Source organism: Pyrgilauda ruficollis, unplaced genomic scaffold (assembly GCF_017590135.1).
Source record: "Pyrgilauda ruficollis isolate IOZ18807 unplaced genomic scaffold, ASM1759013v1 scaffold26, whole genome shotgun sequence".
Lineage (NCBI taxonomy): Eukaryota > Metazoa > Chordata > Aves > Passeriformes > Passeridae > Pyrgilauda > Pyrgilauda ruficollis.
This window is the reverse complement of record NW_024523933.1, coordinates 2,763,315-2,783,180: the sequence shown is the minus strand read 5'-3', so window position 1 is coordinate 2,783,180 and position 19,866 is coordinate 2,763,315. Positions and strand designations below refer to the sequence as shown.

At 43.2% G+C, this 19,866-nt stretch overlaps 2 protein-coding genes across 3 annotated transcripts; one reads left to right on the top strand and one right to left on the bottom strand.

Annotated features, from left to right (window-relative positions):
• The first annotated feature begins 5,121 nt into the window (after positions 1-5,121).
• Positions 5,122-10,615, top strand: LOC121355647 (glutamine amidotransferase-like class 1 domain-containing protein 3A, mitochondrial). Its single transcript, XM_041471264.1, has 4 exons — positions 5,122-5,338; positions 7,215-7,386; positions 9,217-9,421; positions 10,322-10,615. Exons 1-4 carry the CDS (start codon positions 5,231-5,233, stop codon positions 10,512-10,514), a joined length of 678 nt encoding a protein of 225 aa, XP_041327198.1. The 5' UTR covers positions 5,122-5,230; the 3' UTR covers positions 10,515-10,615.
• On the bottom strand, positions 9,434-18,674 carry ACOD1 (aconitate decarboxylase 1). 2 transcript variants are annotated; one of them, XM_041471262.1, is made up of 6 exons: positions 18,663-18,674; positions 17,119-17,280; positions 15,936-16,025; positions 13,709-13,914; positions 12,203-13,144; positions 9,434-10,157 (listed from the first exon to the last, which is right to left on the bottom strand). In XM_041471262.1, the coding sequence occupies exons 1-6, from the start codon at positions 18,672-18,674 to the stop codon at positions 10,118-10,120; spliced, it is 1,452 nt and encodes a 483-aa protein (XP_041327196.1). In that variant the 3' UTR covers positions 9,434-10,117. The 2 variants fall into 2 exon arrangements, with proteins under 2 accessions (XP_041327196.1, XP_041327197.1); XM_041471263.1 differs by lacking the exon at positions 9,434-10,157 and having other exon boundaries at positions 11,934-13,144.
• Positions 18,675-19,866: the final 1,192 nt, after the last annotated feature.

The following is a 19,866-nucleotide window of genomic DNA, read 5'->3' as shown; positions in this document are numbered from 1 at the left end:
ACCCTGTAACCCTGAGCCTCTTCAGACTGCCCAGAAGTCTTGTCTGAAACTTTTCAGGGCTTCAAGCTAAGTCTGTATATCCATCACCCATTTCAAAACACTTTTTCGAATCATAACACTTTATATTACAGGAATCATATAGCAGTTTATTCTCTGATCTTTATGGTAATGGTGAGAACTATCTTGCAGATAACTAAGAGAAACTGTTAAGACAGGTTTGTCAGCAGCATCCCTGCAGAAAACACAGTTTTTTCCAGCTCCGTAGAGTTCAAAACTGGCTGTGCTGGCATCAGAGTACAGGAGGCTAAGTTTAGTAGTTGGCATCCAGAGTGAAATCACTGGTGTATGCTATTCACTGGGTAAATAATAACTGTGCTGTGGACTTTTGACTATCAGGAGCCAGAAGAATATCCCTGCTCATTTCTTGTGAGCCCCTAAAGAACAATCAGTTCTCTAGTCAGCACTGTGCTAGGCTATATATTCAAACAAAACTGCAGGTGGAATACCCTGCATCCTTCATAAAAATGCAGGATAGGCTGCTGAATATCACTTTCAGTAATGCTGGGGTACTAAAGATGTTCAGAAAACCTTAAAGCTTTTAATTTCAGCAACATTTCCTTACCTCACTTCCCTGCTGTCTGATTCTATAGTGTTTATTTATAAAATCCATGCCACTCAGCACTATACATTAATTTAATGCATGCTTACATAATCAATATATACTTATATTTCCATATCTCATTTTAATCTTATGCATGTTAATTGTGTCTGATTTATAAAATCTCTGGGTTTATTTGTTAGAAAATAAAGTGTGCCAGTAATCATGTGTGTTTCATAGCTTGAGTGTAGTAATATACCAGCTCTTTAATCTGTTCAAAAAGATACATGTTTGTTTGGAATATAGCCATAATTCCTAGTGCTAGAGATTTAGATGTGTAACTCTGGAAGTGCTTTATGAAATGAAGGAAGGCTAATTTATCCCTTCTTTTAAACCAGGATGCAAGGAAGTGAAAAGGCATAATGAAGGTGCCATAACTGCTCAGGAGCCAAACTGGAAATGCAGTATGACCAGGTTCTTAGTCCTGACTCAGCAGATGTTTGCAGTGTGGATTATTAAATCCCCACTCTGTAGATGCTGAAGGGGTTGATTTTTTTTTTTTTTTAATAACATTTTTATATCTCACTTCATCAAATCCCACAGGGAACTTTTGCAGCAAGGTACTCTTTTTGTTGGTTTTTTTTTTTTTTTTCTCATGCAACCTAAATTATGCTGTGAACACAGAAAATAAACCACTAATATATTTATGAATAAATATACTTGAGCTAAAAAGTCATTGTCTAGTTTATTATGCAGAAACCTGTCAAATTCCCCATTATAAACCCACAGAGCTGATCTGCATCTTTGTCCAGTAACAGGCTTTGAGTAAGTACTGAAACTGGCTATAAAGATCAAATTCTAGACCTGACAGGATTCCTAAATATTTCTCATTTCCCAGAGTATTTTCTTTTTTGATTAGTGAAAACTGAACATTTTCCTGAAACAACAAAGACTCTTGATAATTTCCCATTATAAATCAGTACCTTCTCCATTTTTACCCTTGACATGAACAGGATGGAATTGACTGAGAGAAAAGGGAAAACAATCCTGCTGCTTCAGTCAGAAGTTCTGGGTTTGAACAGAGAGTTTGGCTTTGAACCTGTACTTGAGTCATCACACTGCAAGTCACAGCAGAGAGGCTGCTGCACCTGAAGTAGCAGCCCCTGCCTCACAAAAATGGGCTGCTCTGGATGGTGCTTAAACCACAGCTGCACATCTCCCAGCCTGTGCATTGGCAATGTGCCATTCAGCAGGAAAGTCACAGTTATGTATGTGGATCACTGCAGATAAAGCTACACATCTGGCAGCTTTACTGATCACAGGGGTATTTTGTTCCCCACTCACACTGGCATATGTTAGCTATTGAGTCAGCTGGGCACATACTGGGAAATACAAACATTACCTGAAATCACGCTGAAGCTGCTCTGAAAGAGCAGTTCATCAGTCAGAGGCACAATCTCTGCTTTTGAGGGGTAAGAAAGGAATTTTGAGAAAAAGAGGCAGAAACAGGCTCCTGTGCACCTACACTTTGCTACACAGCCTGAGATGCCACCTGAGCTGCGAGCTGGGCTGGGAGAAAGCCATGTCTTTTTCTACAGGAGTGAGGAATGACTGGGCTTTGTAAGATATTGCTAAGAGTTCCCCTCAGGACCTCCTTGACCCTGGCAGCAAGGATGAGAGCTGTGCTCAGGACAGATGTGCCGTTCAGTAAACATTTGGGATTGCAGGGCAGCTCCTCCTTTGTCTGCCAGTTTAGGGGGCAGATGATGGAAATTATTTCTTTCCAAGCTGAAATTCTAGGGGGGGTTCTGCTGAAGCCTGAGAGATAGGATGAGGGTTGGGATAAGGATGCAGAGGAAGTTCATAGTGAGTTTTAAACTGAGATGAACCCTCTGGGATTTGCTGCAGGGTAGGGATAAATGAATTGATGAGTCAGCTGGGTGCCTGTGAAATACAAAGAGCTGTCCAAGTCAAATTTAAGCTAACAGCTGTTGTCAGGCAACTAAGGCACCTCAAAGCAGGATTTCCACCAGAGAAAACATCTTTCTCAAATCCTGGGCAGCAGGAAAAAGGCTAGGGCAGAGTCTAGGGTCTAGGGCAGATCTGTAAATTCAACCCCTTGAAGTCTGGAGGGCATGGTACCTACTTTCTTTCCTTCAGGGTGTGCAGCTGGTTGCTCAAGGCCTGATAAAAACTTGTGAGGAAAGTCAGAAACTGCTTCTGCTCTGCTGAGACACCTCAGAAAGGGGCTGCCTACTCCTCTCCTGGAGAGCTGCTTTTAAGCCAAAGCTCCTGCCTCCCACCTGAGCTACACTGCAGCCACACCTGAACCCAGCTGTGTACCCCACCGCTGCAGACCCAATGCGTTGGTCATTCCAGTGTAACCTTGCATTCACCTCATCACCACGGATTTTTCTAGTGATTGGACTCTTGGTGAAACCTCACTGCTACTCAGTTTCTGGAAGGGAACAGGCACATAGTAGTGGCTGGATCCAGCAGCAGCCCCAGATACAGCAGGGTAGAGGCTGGGATTACACTCCTTGTGCCAAGGTCAGTTCACAGATGTGCAGGAAGAGTGACCCACACATCAGGACAACAGGAAACGGGACACCCGCAGAATAGCTCAGGTGATATCTGTGTGCCCAGGCCCAAGTGCCCATGGATTTGTGGCTGGAGGGCGTGTGGCTGGAGGCCACAGCAGAGGCTGGCCAGGGTAATTATAGGGCTGCTGGTGCACTGAGGGCCTTGACCACAGCTGCTTCTCCCAACAAGGCGTGACCTCTCATCTTGCAAACATCTGGCTTCAGAGCAGTACTCCTTGTGAAATGCTCTTGCTTTTGTGGGCCCAGGATGGAGAAGAGTCCTCCAAGGGCTACTTTGGGGTGACAGAAAGCTAGGGCAAGGACATGTCATAAGCTGGAGTGAAAACAGGGACCTAAGACACAGAGGAACATGACAAGGTCACACAGTCAGGGCAGGGACATGGCACAAGCAAGGTGGAGCTGGATCAGGGAACAGAGCTGGCACAGAGATGTGACACAGAGAACCTGAAGTGGGATAGGACTATCATATCCCAGTCAAGTCTAGGGTACATCCAGGAAAGAGGACCACCATATGAATCTGAGATCCATCTAAAAGACAGGGCCAGAGACAAGACTGGAGACGAGGTTACTGACAATTCAGGTCCAGCATCCATCCACAAAGACTAGCCAGTAAGTCAGGTCAGAAAGGAGCAGGGAATTGTAGTCCTGAGGGGGCTCACTTCCCTAGCTCTAACATTAACCCTGGCCCTAACACACAGCAGAGTTTAGGACTACACTCATTTCTCCAAACATGCATTGGGCTTAAAACTCCTTCCAGGCAGAAGCCTTCTCCTAGCTCTCAAGCATAAAGAGGATTCCAGCGAGATTCCAGCTCTGCAGACTCTCAGTGGAGCTATGCTGTACTCCTGCCAAATCCTCCAAGGCAGAGCGTGGGCTGTGGTGTAGAGTGAGCTGAAGTCCTACAGCTCTTTGGAGTAAACACTGCCCAGCAGACAGGAGTCTGCCCTTCAGCAGGGAATTTCCTATCCTGGCCCTGTCCTGTTCCAGAATCTCCCTGTCCATCATGCCACACACACTCCCAACCAATCAGTATTCAACTGAATGCATTTTGCTGCAGGAAAAGGTTCTGCTTTCAAATGTTGTTTTTGTTCTGCTCAGACTGCTCACTCTCATGTCCTCTGCAGAAAACACATACTCCAAACTTTTGGAAGACACTCTAATTTTTCTACAAGATCCAGCTTTTCAGTCCTCTGCTCCAGTAGAAGAGTAAGTTTTCATTATTAAACATAAGCTTCTTTTTATTATGAGAGAGGCAGCTCGTGAAAAACAAAGGACCAAGAGCTGAGAGATCTTACTAAAATTCAATGCAGCTGATCTCTGGAGTGGCATTTGTGCGCACAGTCCTAAGGAGGAGACATGGGACGTATTCTTTCCCTTTTGGTTCACTAAAGCAATGCCTTAAGGGACTAAGCTGGGAGTAGGTCAAGAAAGAAAGTTTCGTTTGTTAAAATACCTCAGTCTCCCCTGATAAAAGTGCAGCAGCTCTTTGAAATCCGGCATAAGAGCTGAGATAGAAAAAAGGACTAGGTGGGGTCACTGAAACAAACAGCATCAGGACCCAACAGTACCGCAGGCCTCTTACCAAACTCCACGTTTTTTCTCTGTCTTTCAAAGCAATTTGGAAGCCCATTTTCATTACACAATCATAGCTCTACGCGCAAAACAAATCCACCAAAAGAAAACGCACCTCGCAGGCACCCCCCTGAGGCTCTGCGAGGCCCGGCGACTTTGGGACTAGAGACAGTGCGTTCTACAGCGCACCGAGGCTCACCGTGCGGCACCCGCCCGTCACAGCCCCGCTCTCTGAGCCCTTTTTGTTTAAAACTACAGACACATGCCATTTGCTTTCCACGTTTCCTCATTTATTTCCCTTCCCGCCCCGCCCGCTCGTGCGGCGGCGGAAGATGGAGACGGCGGCGCAGGCGCGGCAGCAGCAGGAGGAGGAGGAGAAGAAGGAGCAGGGAGAGTGGTGCCAGGCCCGGGCCCGCCGCCTGGCGCAGCTCCTCGCCGGGCCTGAGGGGCGGCTGCCATGGGCAAGCGGGTGGCGCTGGTGCTCGCCGGCTGTGGCGTCTTCGATGGCAGCGAGATTCATGAGGCGTCGGCGGCGCTGGTGCACCTGAGCCGCGGCGGCGCGGAGGTAGCGGGGGGCGGCGGGGTGTGGGGCTGTGTATATCTATATGTCTGTGTCTGGGTGTCTGTCTGTGTGTGTGTGCGTGCGGCCCGGAGTGCGACACAGCAGCCGAGAGTCCCCCTGTCCTTGGGACCGGAGCCCCTCCCGGTTTGCGGTGCTCCCTGCTGCAAACTCTTTCAGCCATAACCTCTCTCTTTATGTTGCCCCCCTCCTGTTTTATTCATCCCCCTCCAAAGACCTGCCTGGCTCCCTGACAGGAGTTCAGGTCGCACAGGCAGCTGGGCACAAGACTGAAAAGTGGGACTCATTAATACAACTAAATTATTATACTAAAAGTCATGCCTGCAGGTCAAAGAGACCCCTGCCCAGGCGAGGACCGTTCCCCTGAGCATGTGTGGAAGTTGACTGGAGATGTAAAACTTGTATGACAATGACCAGCAAATCGTAACAGAGGTGCTGCACTTGGAGAGTTCTCTGAATTTCCGTGTATAGACAATGGCACAAAAACTCCAGTGGGTGTGCTTGATTTGTGGAATACTACCAAACACCAAGGCTTGCAGGACTCTGAAATAAATAATCAGTGTCTCTCTTGATGTGTAATTATTTGTTTGTCACACACCAGGTAATGAATCCACTTCTGTGGGCAACCGTGCCAGACTCTTTTTAGTGGTACCCAGTGACAGGACGAGGAGCAATGGCCATAAACTGAACCACAAGGAGTTTCATCTCAGCATGAGGAGGAACTTCTTTACATTGAGGGTGGCAGAACATGGGAACAGGCTGCCCAGGGAGGTTGTGGAGTCTCTGTGGAATACCCAAAACCCACCTGGGTGCATTCTTGTGTAGCCTGTTCTAGGTAACTCTGCCTGGTCAGTGGATTGGACTGGATGATCTCCAGAAGTCCCTTCCAGCCCTTACAATTCTGTGATCCTGTGAAGCCAGGAGCAAGGAGAAGCTGGAGACCTGTCTCATCTCCTCTGGCCACAGGGAGCTGAGGATGGGTTAAATTCTTTATCTTCCTTCTGATTACTTTTGCAGCCCTCACTAGGGATTACCTACTTGTTTTCTGCTCACCGTTTCTGGGCTCTCTTTGGTAAGCTGGGACTTGTCAGAGAAGCCTGGGCCAGGACGTAGTGGTGTGCTTTGGTCCCATCTGTGGCTTCAGATGGCAGAAGCTGGTCACTGTCTCTGTGCAGCTGGACTCAGGTGTCTCATGGTAACAACACCACCCGCGTATTTAGCACAAAATTGTCATCTCTGAGAATTTTGCAAAGGAAGCTTCAAAACAGACACAGGAAAACAGTCCCTGTGGTACACCTGTCACAGAGCTTTATATTCTGAAGCAGTGTCCTCCTTTTGTGTCTAACCAAAATTGGTTCTTCTGTGTTTTGGTCTTCCTTTCTGCTGCTGGTGTTTTAGGACAGCTGGTAACTCTAATGTTTGCTCTAGAAATGCTTGCAAAATTTGCATCTTTAACTTTTTTATGTCAAACTTTTTTAGAATTTCAGTCCCATAACAATTAAGAGCAACCTTTCTTCAAAGTCAGCTGTATGTCCGGTTGGGCTGCTGGTATAAATTGTGGTGTCCCGTTTGTCCTTGACCTTATGTGCCGTGGCAAAATCAGTAAGCTTGATGTTAGCATAAGAATACTCTCCTGTCAAAGTGCTGCAGGAATACGATGGGAAGAATGCCTGTATTTACTCATCCTAATATATCATATGTTGCTTTAGATATTTAATGTGCTATATTCATCCTGTGGAATTTGCTTAACTTAGGTAAGAGGCTTCAGGGACAAAACCTGTTTTCATTAAATGATCTTTATTGTGACAAATATGTATGAGTTTTGTTTACATTCACAAAATTGCTTCATCTCTCTTCTTAGGTGAAGATATTTGCCCCTAATATTGAGCAAAGGGATGTAGTCAATCACCTAAAAGGAAGTCCAGCAGAAGAGAAGAGAAATGTGTTAGTTGAAAGTGCCCGGTTGGCAAGGGGAAACATTCAGGATTTGGCTGAACTGAAAGCTAGTGAATTTGATGCTGTCATTTTCCCTGGTAGGTATCACAAAATCAGAAAATACTCTGTGTTGGAAGGCCCACCAGGATGAACTGAGTCCAACTCTTAAGTCAATGGCCCACACAGGGGTTGAGCCCACAACCTTGGTGTTATTAGCACCATGCTCTGACCATCTGAGCTCATCTTTCAAAAGAAAATTGTGATTTTAAAACTCAATATATTTATTGATTCATAGTTAACTAAGTTAAAATGCCAGAGTGTTCTTTTGGTATTAAGTTGTGCATTCCACCATCCCTTCTTACTGAATGTTGTGAAAACTTCACTACTTACGTGTGGACAAGAATCCTGACCAGAGTACAAAAGTTGGGTGAGAACTCAGTTACATGGCAATGCCTTAATTTCAGGGCCTCTGAAGATGTTGGCAGAATAGCAGGTTTCCAAATAGATGATGTTCCATGTCAGATGGGAGTACATTCTGTTTTAATTATGTATCCACTCAGCTGCTGATCAAGTTGTACTAAACAAGTTTGTGGATAATTTTTCATTTAGAGACCACAAAATTTCATTCCAGACAGAGGTAATTGTAACCATTTTTAGAAATGAAGAAGCCGGAGCATCACGAGGAAATCATGACTTGCTGAAGATCTGTTTCCAGAATATTCATAGCACTGTTAAGTACTGCCTTCATGATGAGGCCCAAGTGTTAATTTTGACGTTGTCACACTGTTGTAAGGCCAGCAGAGGGAGTGTGTGTATAACACACAGAAACAATTCTGCCTGCACTGTGAGTAGTTGATGTCAGGGCTGATCAGGAGCGAGTGGAGGCTCACAGATGTTTTCCACATTAATTTCATGCTGCTATAACCCAGGCTCGGGGGGATTGCTGTAATAACTGTTAGAGGGAAATAAACCCTATTTAGTTTGAAAATTAAAATCTTACCTCAGAGATTTCAGATAACACTTGAAAGTGAGCAAACTGGGAAAGGAGAAACATTAAAAATGCAAAGCTTCTTGATGTTGTCTGTTGAAGTACTTGTGGAAATTTCCTTATGCTTATTGGAGAAAAGTTGATGCTCTGCACATTCCGTGTGGAAGAACCTTACTTTGATTATTCTGATGGTTATAAATCCAGCAGACAAAGGAGCTGTAAAATACAATCTGCTTATACAATTAAATGAAGATTAAATGTACCTAAAGGATTGTTAAAACTAATTTATAGAAATACAAATCAGCACTATTTTAATAGGAAATTATGTTACCATGTACAAGTTTTTTTGTCTTAGAGTACCATATGTTATAATGTCCATTTTATGTAAAATCCCCAGTGGTTTTTTATTGTGTTAATGGCTTTTTTTTTTTTAAGTTGAAAAGTAGTTCTACAGAAGAAGAAAAGCTCTTCTATAATTGCTTAAGCATCAAAGTAAAACTTGAGAGTTCATTACTATACTCAAATCACTGTTTGCATTACTCCCATGAATTCCATACTTGTGCTTTTAACTAGTAGTGGTCTTCTGGTCCCTCTTCCATATTGAGGAGTTCACAGCTGATGGTACAGCTGTTCTAGTGACTACCAGACGAATGTGAGGTTCCCTGTTTGTCTATTTTTAGAAATACTTTTTTGAAACAAGGTTAAACTTTCTGGCCTACATATAACCTGCATGGTATAAAAAAGTGCCCAGTTAAACTTTCAACATTGTAAACCCATTTATTACAGGTTACAATGACATTGTAAGGCTTACAGTTACTTAACAGTCCCATGGATACCAAGATGGTGTTGTAAAAAAGAGCTTCTGTTCGGTATCAAATTTAATAGCTTTTAGCAGTGCCTTATATTTGACCTTTTTTGTTTTGGTTTGGGTTTTTTTTAGGTGGTTTTGGTGTAGCAAAGAATCTGTGTTCGTGGGCTGTAGATGGCAAGGACTGTACTGTCAACGAGCACGTGAACTCCACACTCCAGGCCTTCCACAGTGCTAAAAAGCCCATTGGTTTGTGCTGTATATCACCAGTTCTGGCAGCCAAAGTCTTTCCCGGTTGTGAGGTTACGGTCGGTCAGGATAAAAATGTAGATGGAAGGTAAGAAGGAAATGGATGGTGAGGATTTTCCTTGGAATTAAGGTTAGGAAATGGACAGGCTTCTGAGCAAAAGTTTCTTTGGTACCAGTAAAGCTGGGGGAACTTAGTTACTTTTAAGAAAAATTAGTGACAGTTTTCACTAGAATAATAGTAGCAGGCACAGAACTCTCAGGGCAGTTGGAATGAATCCATGAGGTCAGGTGACTTGTGATGCTACAACCAGATATACACTGATCTGTGATATCATAGAATTGTTTAGGTTGGAAAAGTCCTCTAGGACAGGCAAGTCCAACTGTTAACTGAGGGATTTTTAATTAAGATTTTCTGGTGTTAGTGGTTTGGGGCCACTTCAGGGGTGGGAGATGAGAACAGGGCCTGGCAGAAATCAGTACTGCTTCAAAAACTGTCAACTCGCAATAAAACTTCTCAATTAAATTTATCAGCAGCGGTAGTGGGGGATTCTGTTCAGAACAGATTGCATCCGTTCCTTCCTTATCAAGAGGGGAAAAAAAAATTAAAATCTCTAGAGATCCCAGAGGAGCACCTTACATGGAGGTGTTGGAAAAGGTTGCAGGTTCAGCTGGCTTCTCTCAAGCTTGTAAAGATCAGTTACAGCTGCACTTGGTATAATCTTCCAAACTTATGGAAAGATTGTTAAAAGCTATTGTACCTTCTGACATATTGTGGCTCCATATTTCAGACCTTGTTTTCAAAGGTATTAGATCGCTTGATGTGCCTGTAGGGGATAGGAAAATCTGATAGTAGCAGCCTCTAACTCCCTTGTCATCATCAGTTAAACACTCACGTAGATATTGTTGTAGTTCTCTCATTCAAGTTATGTGTGCAGAATTTTATGGCTGTATCATTGCTTTGTGTTAATTAAAGTTTTCTTATTTACAGATTTCCTGATGCTGAAACAGCATCTGCTATAGCAGAGCTTGGATGTAAGCACATTTGCAAAAATGTAAATGAATCCCACGTGGATAAAGCCAATAAAATAGTTACTACCTGTGCTTTCATGTGCAAGGCTCCTCTGCATGAAATCTTTGATGGAATTGGAACAATGGTACAAGAAGTCCTGAAGCTTGCCTGACTAGAAGTGTACAGACTTCTCCAAGGAAATCAGTGTAGCTAAGCATAAACATTTAGCTTCCTTAGATTGAATTAATAAAATAATGCAACTGCTAAACTTCACAGTTCCTGGTTTGTTTGGTGTGGTGGGGTGTTTTTTAATGTTTAATACATCAGATGGTTAGTGCTGAATTTTACCTATTTATTTCTCTTTTAAAATAGAAACCATATATTGAAGATGATGAGGGGAGTCCCTTTGTTTTTGTTTTGGTTTGGGTTTTTTTTAGTGAATCCAAATGTATTCAGTCTTAAAACAACTGAATGGGCAATGGGGTTTTATCACATCATTCATGGTTATCAGTAATTCATATTTGCTGTTACCCATCTGCAATTAAGTGAAGTAGCTGTAAATGAGTCTGTTTACCATCAGTATAGGTGAATAATTCAATTCTGATTTCTAATCAGAAGGGAAAAATAAAAGAATGTGGTTATTTGGGTTCTTTTTTTCCCCTTGAAAGTCTTTAAGCAAGTATTACCGATGGACTTCCGAAATTTTTGCAGAGCCCCTAGCTAAACCAACTTTATAAACCAAGATGCAGCACAAATGAATGCATTGCAGGTGGAAAATACACAAGTTTTGTGCTAATAAATGAAGTAATTTCAGATTTATTTAGTAAAATTAATTAGATTTATTTTGTAGTTTTTTTTGCATACATTGTTTAGTGCCCTGAGGAAGACGATTTTATATGTATTAGAAACCATGCTTTGATCTTATAAATGTGAACAAGGGTTGGCAGTTTCTCTTAGAAGCTCAGTCTGGCAAGGCTTTGTACTCCTGGAGGAACAAAAAATTTCCAGAATTTATTATCTGGGTTCACTGTGGACACTGAGTTGTCTCTCGTAAGAAGTGCTCTGGTACTCACAGGTCTCTGTCACTCCTGCCCAGTGTAGCGTAGCCCACACCCTGCTGGGCCTGAAGTAACCTGCACTGACATCACCTGCTCAGTGTCTCGTGTGACTGGGGCAGGAGTAAAACAGGAACAGACCTGTGCCACAGAGGAGCCAACAGGTGGAACTGGGCAATAATGCCTTTGTGATGAGGAGTGTGGAGCTGTCCCTCACGCTCAGCACTGGTGTGATCAGGCCAGGCCCAGGCCTTTGCTGCCTCAGTGCAAGAGCAATGGCTACAGTGACAGCTGACATGCTGCAGAGTATCCAGTGCTACCCCTCCCTACAAGTGCTGTGTTTATTTTAGCACAGGTTCCCTCTTCAATGAAGTTGTAGAGATAAGTCTACAGAAATAATTATGAAAAGGTTTTCATTCTCTGTACTTCTAGCCATGATGATTTTCAAGGACACAGCACTTCCATACTCTTCCAGAATTTGGAAGCAGAATCACAAATTTTTGGCAGAGGAGCAGGGAGATTTTTGTGCCATGAGCAAGCAGTGAGTGCTCTGCCTCTAGAGGTACAAAGATAGCTGGAGTCAGCTGTGCCAGCAGAGGATCTTCTGTTCAGCCTGGCTAAGCTGGGCACATGAACACCAAATTATTTACCTATCAAAACCCACAATATTGGACTGAATATGGTTCTTGTGTTACAGGAGTCTTATTTAAAAGTGCTCGAGTCACTAAGTAGGAGCTTGTCCTGAATTTTGCACTGGCTTTGTGAAGAGCATGTAGCTGTGGGCTGGAGCACTCAAAGGAAGCGCAGCTTCTCTGGACGTGCTCTAGCAGACTGTCCTGATAGAAATGTACTTAGTACAGAACAGTCCTCTACTTTTTCCAGGTTGTACACGGTCTCTATAATGCCTTCCATGGCTTCTGTGGGCAGGATGCCGTGCGCATTGGATTGAAACTTTTTCTCCAAGTCTTCCTTTTCCAGAGGTTTCCTCCAGTGCCCGTAGAAGGTGGTGCAGCGGTCGCTGATGGTATTGCCATCCCGGAGCGTGACACTCACTTCGCAGTAAAGGCTGTCGAAGCTGGGGGTGTTGTCAGGAGGGTGCTCCAGCTGTGTTTTGCAGAGGAGCTCCCACAAGGCCGGCCGGTGAATGTTCTCACTGGCGAAGGACCGGACTGACATGCTGCCATCCAGCAAAGCCGAGCATGCAACAAACTGGAAGGAGTGTCGTGCTTCATGCTCTGAGGCTGGGCTGGGTCTGTTCACGTATTTGACCTCAGGGACTTTGAGAATGACTTTCTCAATTTTATCAAGAGGGAGCAAGTTCTCACTGCTCTCTACGAGCTTCCTCCTAACAGATGATGCTGCATCAGCTACCCAGTGTGTTGCAAGATGAGCAGGAAAGCGTTTGATGGCCACATCTTGCTGGTCCAAGAGCCAGGGGTAGGACTGCAGGGTTGGCAGAGTCTGTGGGTTGTAATCTGTATAAAAGGCACCCATCCCTGACTCCATGTCCAAGATCTGTTTGTTTCCTTGAAGGCCCTGTAAAGCTAAGCAAGCTGCTTCCAGTCCATGCTTGGCAGCATTCCCAACATGGAGGGGCTTTATCTGGGTTGCTGCATTAGCCAGTGGGGCACCTGCATAGGAGGCAGCAATAGCCAAGGCATTTTTACATTCCAGCTGGTCAAGAGCTAGCAGTTTAGCACAAGCTGCTGCACTCCCCATCGTACCAACCACAGCCGGTGGGTGAAACCTGAGAAAACAAAACTATCTTCATTACCGGATTTCAAAAATTCACCCAAATTCACAATCTACAAAAGCTTTTCATTCATTGCCACGGGAAATGGATTGGACCATAAAGAAACACACATTCAGCATTCCCATGTGGGCCTGAGAGTTGTCACTTTGCTCCAGGAAAAAGTAAAACTGGGATAGTACTGCTTGCAGTAAGTCCTTCCCAGAAAGCAGCTGAAACATTAGTGCTGCTCATAGTTTAACGCAACTTTATAGTCAAATATAAAGTTATATTTATTCTTATTTAAATTTTTATGTTATTATAAATCTATAAAAATTCAAAGTAGGGAGATAATTGCCTCATTGTGAATTAGTCAATGCTTTAAAAAAAAATCTGTTAGCTACAGAGGTAGGAATCAAATGTATTTATGTGTAAGATAAGCCTTCCGAAAATTTCCAGACAAACTGCTAGGAAATATGAATAACTGTGCCACCTGTATATTAACTGACATTTTATTATGCATATTAGCACTGATTAAAAACCACCTCTATTCCACTTTCTACTTTAAACATTTCTATGTACCTTCTTGGAATATTCCTGGCTTCTCTGGAGAAGTGCAACAACCTGCCTTGCACTTCGATTCCCACATTGAAAGCTAAGAGCAGATCAAGACCCGAGATTTTTTTCTTCTGAGGGAAGGCCTCTGAGAGTGCAATCACTGCGGGGAGCACAGCCCCGGATGGGTGTGTGGCTGGATGCCAGGTGTCATCAAAGTCCATCGAGTGCACCTAATGGAAAGAGAAGCATTGGTATGTTAGAAATAAACTGACTTTGCAAGTTTGCCTCAGTCAAATGAAACTACTGTAAATAGTACAGAAATGTACCAAAGAACTAGATCTTCCTTAGAAGGCAAAAATTTCAAAAGTCTTTTAAAGACTTTTACTCCCAACATGGCTGTCTGAGAAGTGGCAATGCAGCAGAGATCTTGCTTCAAAAGAGAATAATTCTAATTCAACTTGTACCAGCCTGAAATCAGTGTGACAGTGATTCCTTTTTTCTGCACTTGGCTTTTGCTACTTTAATTAGACTGGTATAATTAAAGCAGCTGTTCTAGGTCCACTATATGAACACTGAATTTTCACTTTCCCCAAAACATAATGAAATATAAACACAATGAAATTACTTCGCTGGTGCTGCAACTGATGCTGCCATTAGGATTCGCACCATAAAACTGTAGCAGTTAAATACTGCTAAATGGAATTTATGTCATCAGAGCTATTTCTCTGCTGCAACCATCCACTGCCAAGAGGCACAAGCCTGCAAATGTACAGGAGGCTTTAGCCTGAATTTTCAGCACTTTGAAACAAGACCTGTCACACAAGAAACCAGATTCCCTGGAGTTGATGGGAGTAGGAGAAAGCTGCAGTCTGAATGCAGAACGAGCTGCTTGGCTTAAGAGAGTATTCTAAGTGGTGCCTTCTCTTTCCCATGCCCAGAGCCCAGCTGTCCAGGAAGATTTTGGGTGTCCCCAGCATGGCATTTGGCTGCTGATCTGGCAGCAGACGGTCCCCAACATTGCAGTCAAGAGTCTGTAATGCACTGCTTATCTGGCACATTCCTTCCTCCTGCAAAGTTTTGAGAACCCCCAAAGACCTGAGAGCATCAGGGACAGCATTTTTAAAAAAAATATATACTATAGTAAAACACCTCAAAAACCTGAACTTTCACATCTGTTCACCCATGTCTTAACTTCAGAGCAAACTGGGAAAGTGATCAGGCTCCCCAGAAGTCAGGTTTTGCTCTGTAATACTGTGATTATGCATTTTTGAGGACTGGTTCTAAACAGATAGAAGAAAATACAGTGTTTGCCTTGAAAACTTTTGATGCCAACTGGGAAGATGCCCTGCAGTGCAGGATAAAGGAAAGTTGTGGCCAGTACCCTGTAAGCTGTGTTTCTGGTGTCTTCAGTAAGTGCTTAAATTGACCTGTGACCAAGATGTAAACTGATCATATATATGCTAACAGCCAGATCTGAATATTGTAAGGGTTGCTAGGACCTGAGGGGTACCAGATCTCATTTCCAAGGTAATTTTCTCTACATTGGAAATGAGCTGTTAAATTGGACCTCTGATATTGTTGTCACACTAATTTAAACAGGCTTAATATTACTATTTCCTTGGTTCATCACCTTTCCTAGTTTTGCATAATTGCCAAATTTGTCTACCCCACCTCTTGTGCATCTTTCAATTTCAAATGGTTTCAGCCTCAATCTGAATTTAGACAAATGTCTGGGGAGTCAGTTATTGCTTTAATGACAAAGTGCATGTCCAAAATATATCACTGGCTTTTGGAAACTGTGTAACTGAAGATTAAGTTGCCTTGTGATATTATGTGTGCATGTACCTATACATGCATCTGTGTTTTTCTGTAACTGCACTTTGCCAGTTGGCAAGAAATTTGGATCCCAGTGAAATGAGCTAGAGCTGGAGGGTGTGTTTTTGAGCAGCTACAGCAAGGTTGTAGCCTTGCTACAAGGTTGCCAGGTTGTAAGCTGTAGAGTTCTGACACTTGAGAACAGAACCAGGTCCCACATTAAATATAAGGGATGCTGTTGAGTTGGATCATACATGTATTGTACCTTAAGTTCAGTCTCACTGGAAGGAAGTTGAAGCATATTAGGAGAATAGTCTAGAAAAGTTTTGTAGCAGGCTTCAGAATAAGCTATGATTTTCAGGACATTCTGTTCTCTATAGAGTAAGAATGGCATCAATTTGTATGATTTCAGAGCAAATAAAAGAGCATCCCTTACAGCCACTCCATTCACAAAAGCTGCATACAGAGGAGGCAGTCGGAAATCCAAGTGGCCCCAGATGGTACTGGATAAATCTGAGCTGTAGATCTGAAACAAATTGACATAAATTAATTCAAAGTCCTGAACCTAAGGATAAATGTGCATTGTATTTCTGATGAAACTGAGAGCAGACCATGTCCTCTGGGGACCTAACTGCTCCCTTTTATGCGAAAAATATTGTTCTTTCAGAAAGTCTGAAAAGGAAGTCAGTTTCCTGTCGGCTTATGTCCTATTCCACCCAAACAGAGCTGGGGGCAGACCAACACCACCCACCTGGCTACTCAGTACCTTCACACAACCTCTGGCCACTGATGCCCCTTCTCAGCACCCACTGACAGAATCACAAAACCAGTTGCGTTGGAAAAAACCTCTGAGATCATCAAGCCCAGTCTAAATGATGATGAGACTGTCATCATCTTGTTGGGAAAGATGTCTCATTAAAGGGTTTTGTTTTCTGTGTTTTAGTAAGACCCTGAGTAAACGATAGATGGCCTCCTGGTGCTGCAAACTGAATAAAAGGGCACAAACTACCCTGGTTTGGAAAGGGGATTTCTCTGTGGGAAGAGACTAACTGGCACACAGAGCTCTGGAGCACAAGTCCACCCAGGCAGGTCTGAAAGATAAACCAGTGGGTTGAACTCCTCCTCATGGATGCACTCCTGTGCTGGGAATGCTTCTTTTCAGGGTCAATTACTCTGCTAGTTTGAGGAGAGTAAGACTGGAGGAGAAGCGTGGCTGATGCACCTCAGACAATTATGTTTTATGGACTGCAAGTAACCCACTGCTAACTCCCCATCTCTTTAACAGTTCCTTGATTTGAAAGGCTGGTGATAAGTGATGCTTACTTTGTTGGTGTTTTTAATAAGATATCATAGGTGAAAGAAAGGAAGGGGTTCTTAGTTAACTGTGTTTGTAGAGGGGGATCTTAGCATACAGACTGATACACAGACTTTTGCCCATCCAGAGTGAAAAGTAATTTGAGCACTGAAGTTTCACTGTCTCCAGTGGGAAGAACACAATTTCTCTCTTTCCATCCATGAAAGAATTTAACCATGGCAAAGTTTCATTTTCATTGCCCAAGTTTTCCCTTGCTTTCTTAAAGCTAAACTTTAGGGTGTGCTATGGATGTCAGACAGCTTACCTTGCTGTACTGTGCCACTCTGTGGCAGACCTCGGTGCTGGTACCCAGAAGCCCTACTCCAAGAGTATCCAGAATCATTCGCTTACTTCTCTGAATTACTTGATCTGTCAACTGATTTGCATTCAAACCATGAATCACCTTGGCAAAATTTCCTGTAACTGTCTGGGGAGGGAAAAAATAAAGAAAAAGAAGAAGTAGATATTTCTCTGTATTTAAAGTAATCACTCTATTTTCTTTCCTCTTTTTTTTCTTTCCTCTTTTTTTCCTTTCAGTTTCTAGCACACTGGCCATTTCTGCCCCTGCTTACATGGATTGCATCAGAAAAACCAAGGTCTGGGAATCCTTCCTCTTTTTATTCCCAGAAATGTCACTATGTTATTTATATTTTACTTATGCTTTCATCATTATCCTTTTCTATTCTGTATTTCTTCTGCTTTCTCCCTGAGCCCTTGAGAGTATGCACTGCAGGTGCTATAACTATGCAAGATTATCTCTGTCATCTCTATCTCATCCCCATCTCATCTCCATCTCTAATGACTATTCACACACACACATCTCCCAAGTAGAAGTAAAAACATCTGTTTTTCCCACGGCACCTACTTGTTGGTATTAAAATCAGTGGGAGAGTAGCATTTCAATCCAGCGCACCCACTACCACACAAGAAGGCAGGATTTAATCTCCCTGATTAGCAGCCTTGCTATCCCAAATCTTGCTGAGCTTGGAGCTCAGTAGGAGGCAGGAGTTGGCAGCCCTACCTCGCACATACTGCTCATAGCTCCCAGCTCCCATTGAATTCACTCTCAGCTGGAGTCCCAGCTTTTCTCCAAGACAAGATCTTGCCTCTTTGAAAAGCAGTAGCTCCTTGTTCCTGGATCCTGCTGATCTGGGAATTATATATATTTATTTTCCTCTCTTATTGAGCAATGACCCATTATGCAAATTCAACCTGTTTCTTGGCTGTGAGCTGCTGTTAGTATCTGTATTAGAAAATTATCTAAAACTTCCCTTCCTGGACCATTAGAAATGTCCCACTGTAGAGGTACACATTATTTACAACCAGTCTATACACACAATTTCTTTTTTATACTGGCAGTAGTGAATATTAATCTTCTCTCTCTTTGGAAATTATCTCCTTTCATTTCCCCTCTTCATTCCCCTTCCTTTACTCCCCTGCACACATCCACACAGAGTGTTGGTACTGCCTTTTGGCCTTGACTTTGCTGAGATAAACAAACCAGACTGTGCTGCTCTCTCCTCTACAATATGGACTCACCCCTACCATGCTCGTATATTTTCATTGTGCTGTTCACACTGCATTCCTCTTTCTCTAGCAACGGTGACCAGAATTGTACCCACCATTACAAACAAGTTCTCACTCGCAGTGAAGCATTAAGATTATCTCAAGGAAGCAGTTACAAGCAGTTTAAAGCAGGTGAACCACGTATCCCATGGTGTGATGGTCACTAACTGCAACATTTGGAGTGAGGATACGAAATCTTAAATAGAGAATCACATCTTACAGTGCAAGGAAACAAGACAGTACCTTTGCCCACATCCTGCAGGGGTGATGCACGTCCCAGAGAGATGCAGCAAATGATGATGGTCAGTGAGCAGGGGAACTCCTATCTCACTATTTATATGTGTCTGTCTGAGGTGGGGGAAGGAATATTAGGCCTTTCCACTTATGCATCTTGTCCTGCCCATTTCCTCTTCTGCCCGTAAATGTTCTTTTTGCTTCACTTTCCTCTGACTAATTGCAGTATAAACCTCAGGGACACATGTGATAGGACTTAGCCAGTCATGTTTACATGTTGTGTAAATTAATACATGTAATACTTCATTACCAGATAGAAACTGATTCATCTGGTAACATGGAGAGCTGTGTGGAACCTCAGTAATATATGGATAGCTCTACTGGTTGGAAAAGTCCAGTACCAGACTACAGGATGGCAAAGGCTGTTTTAGCTTAGACAACCTGTTGTTAATTTTTTTGTTTGTTTGTTTTAGGTTTTTTTTTTTCCTTTTCTTTTCTTCTTTTGCTATATGTCTCCTCTCTAACACATACAATTCAGACTTGGGAAATGTGTGCCATAAGAATTTCAGACCATAAATTGGATTAAGGCAGTTCTTGGCACTTAGCAGTGTTTTAACAGCATGAATCACTGTGTGTTAGCAATAGATAGTGAGTGAGAAATCCCTGCCTAGCCCATCAGGAAGAGAGCAGACCCCACAGGAGCATAACTAGGGGCCATTGAATAATTCTGAAGTAAATAAATAAAGATGTCTGAAGTATGGGAATCACCCAGGTTAGGGAACTTCAGACTTCAAAGCATCAAATCTCAGAATTGCAGCCTTGCACTTCCATGATAAGTGCTACCTAAAACAGTCTAGGAATCTCAGCCCTTTGCTGAGAATAGCTCCAAATAATTTTGTAAAGCCTTATCTAACTCCTGAGTGCTTCCAGGTAGATAACAGCATAGGTCTAGAGGTGAAGCTGAGCATCAATTTGAGTGGTTCTAACCACTACTGAATGGTCCTGTTTCAGGCTGTGTCCTTATCCCTGTCCTGTCCCTGGGTACATGGTCCTCCTCCTCCCTGGGCCAGCCCTGATGCTGAGCAGATTCATTTCTGAGCTGGTCCAGCCTGTCTCCAGAATCTCTGTGATTCTCAGTAGTCAGGCATAACTGCCTTTCATGGCCTTGGAAATGCAAAATTAAATCTTGCAGCACAAAGCAGAGGGAGAGAGG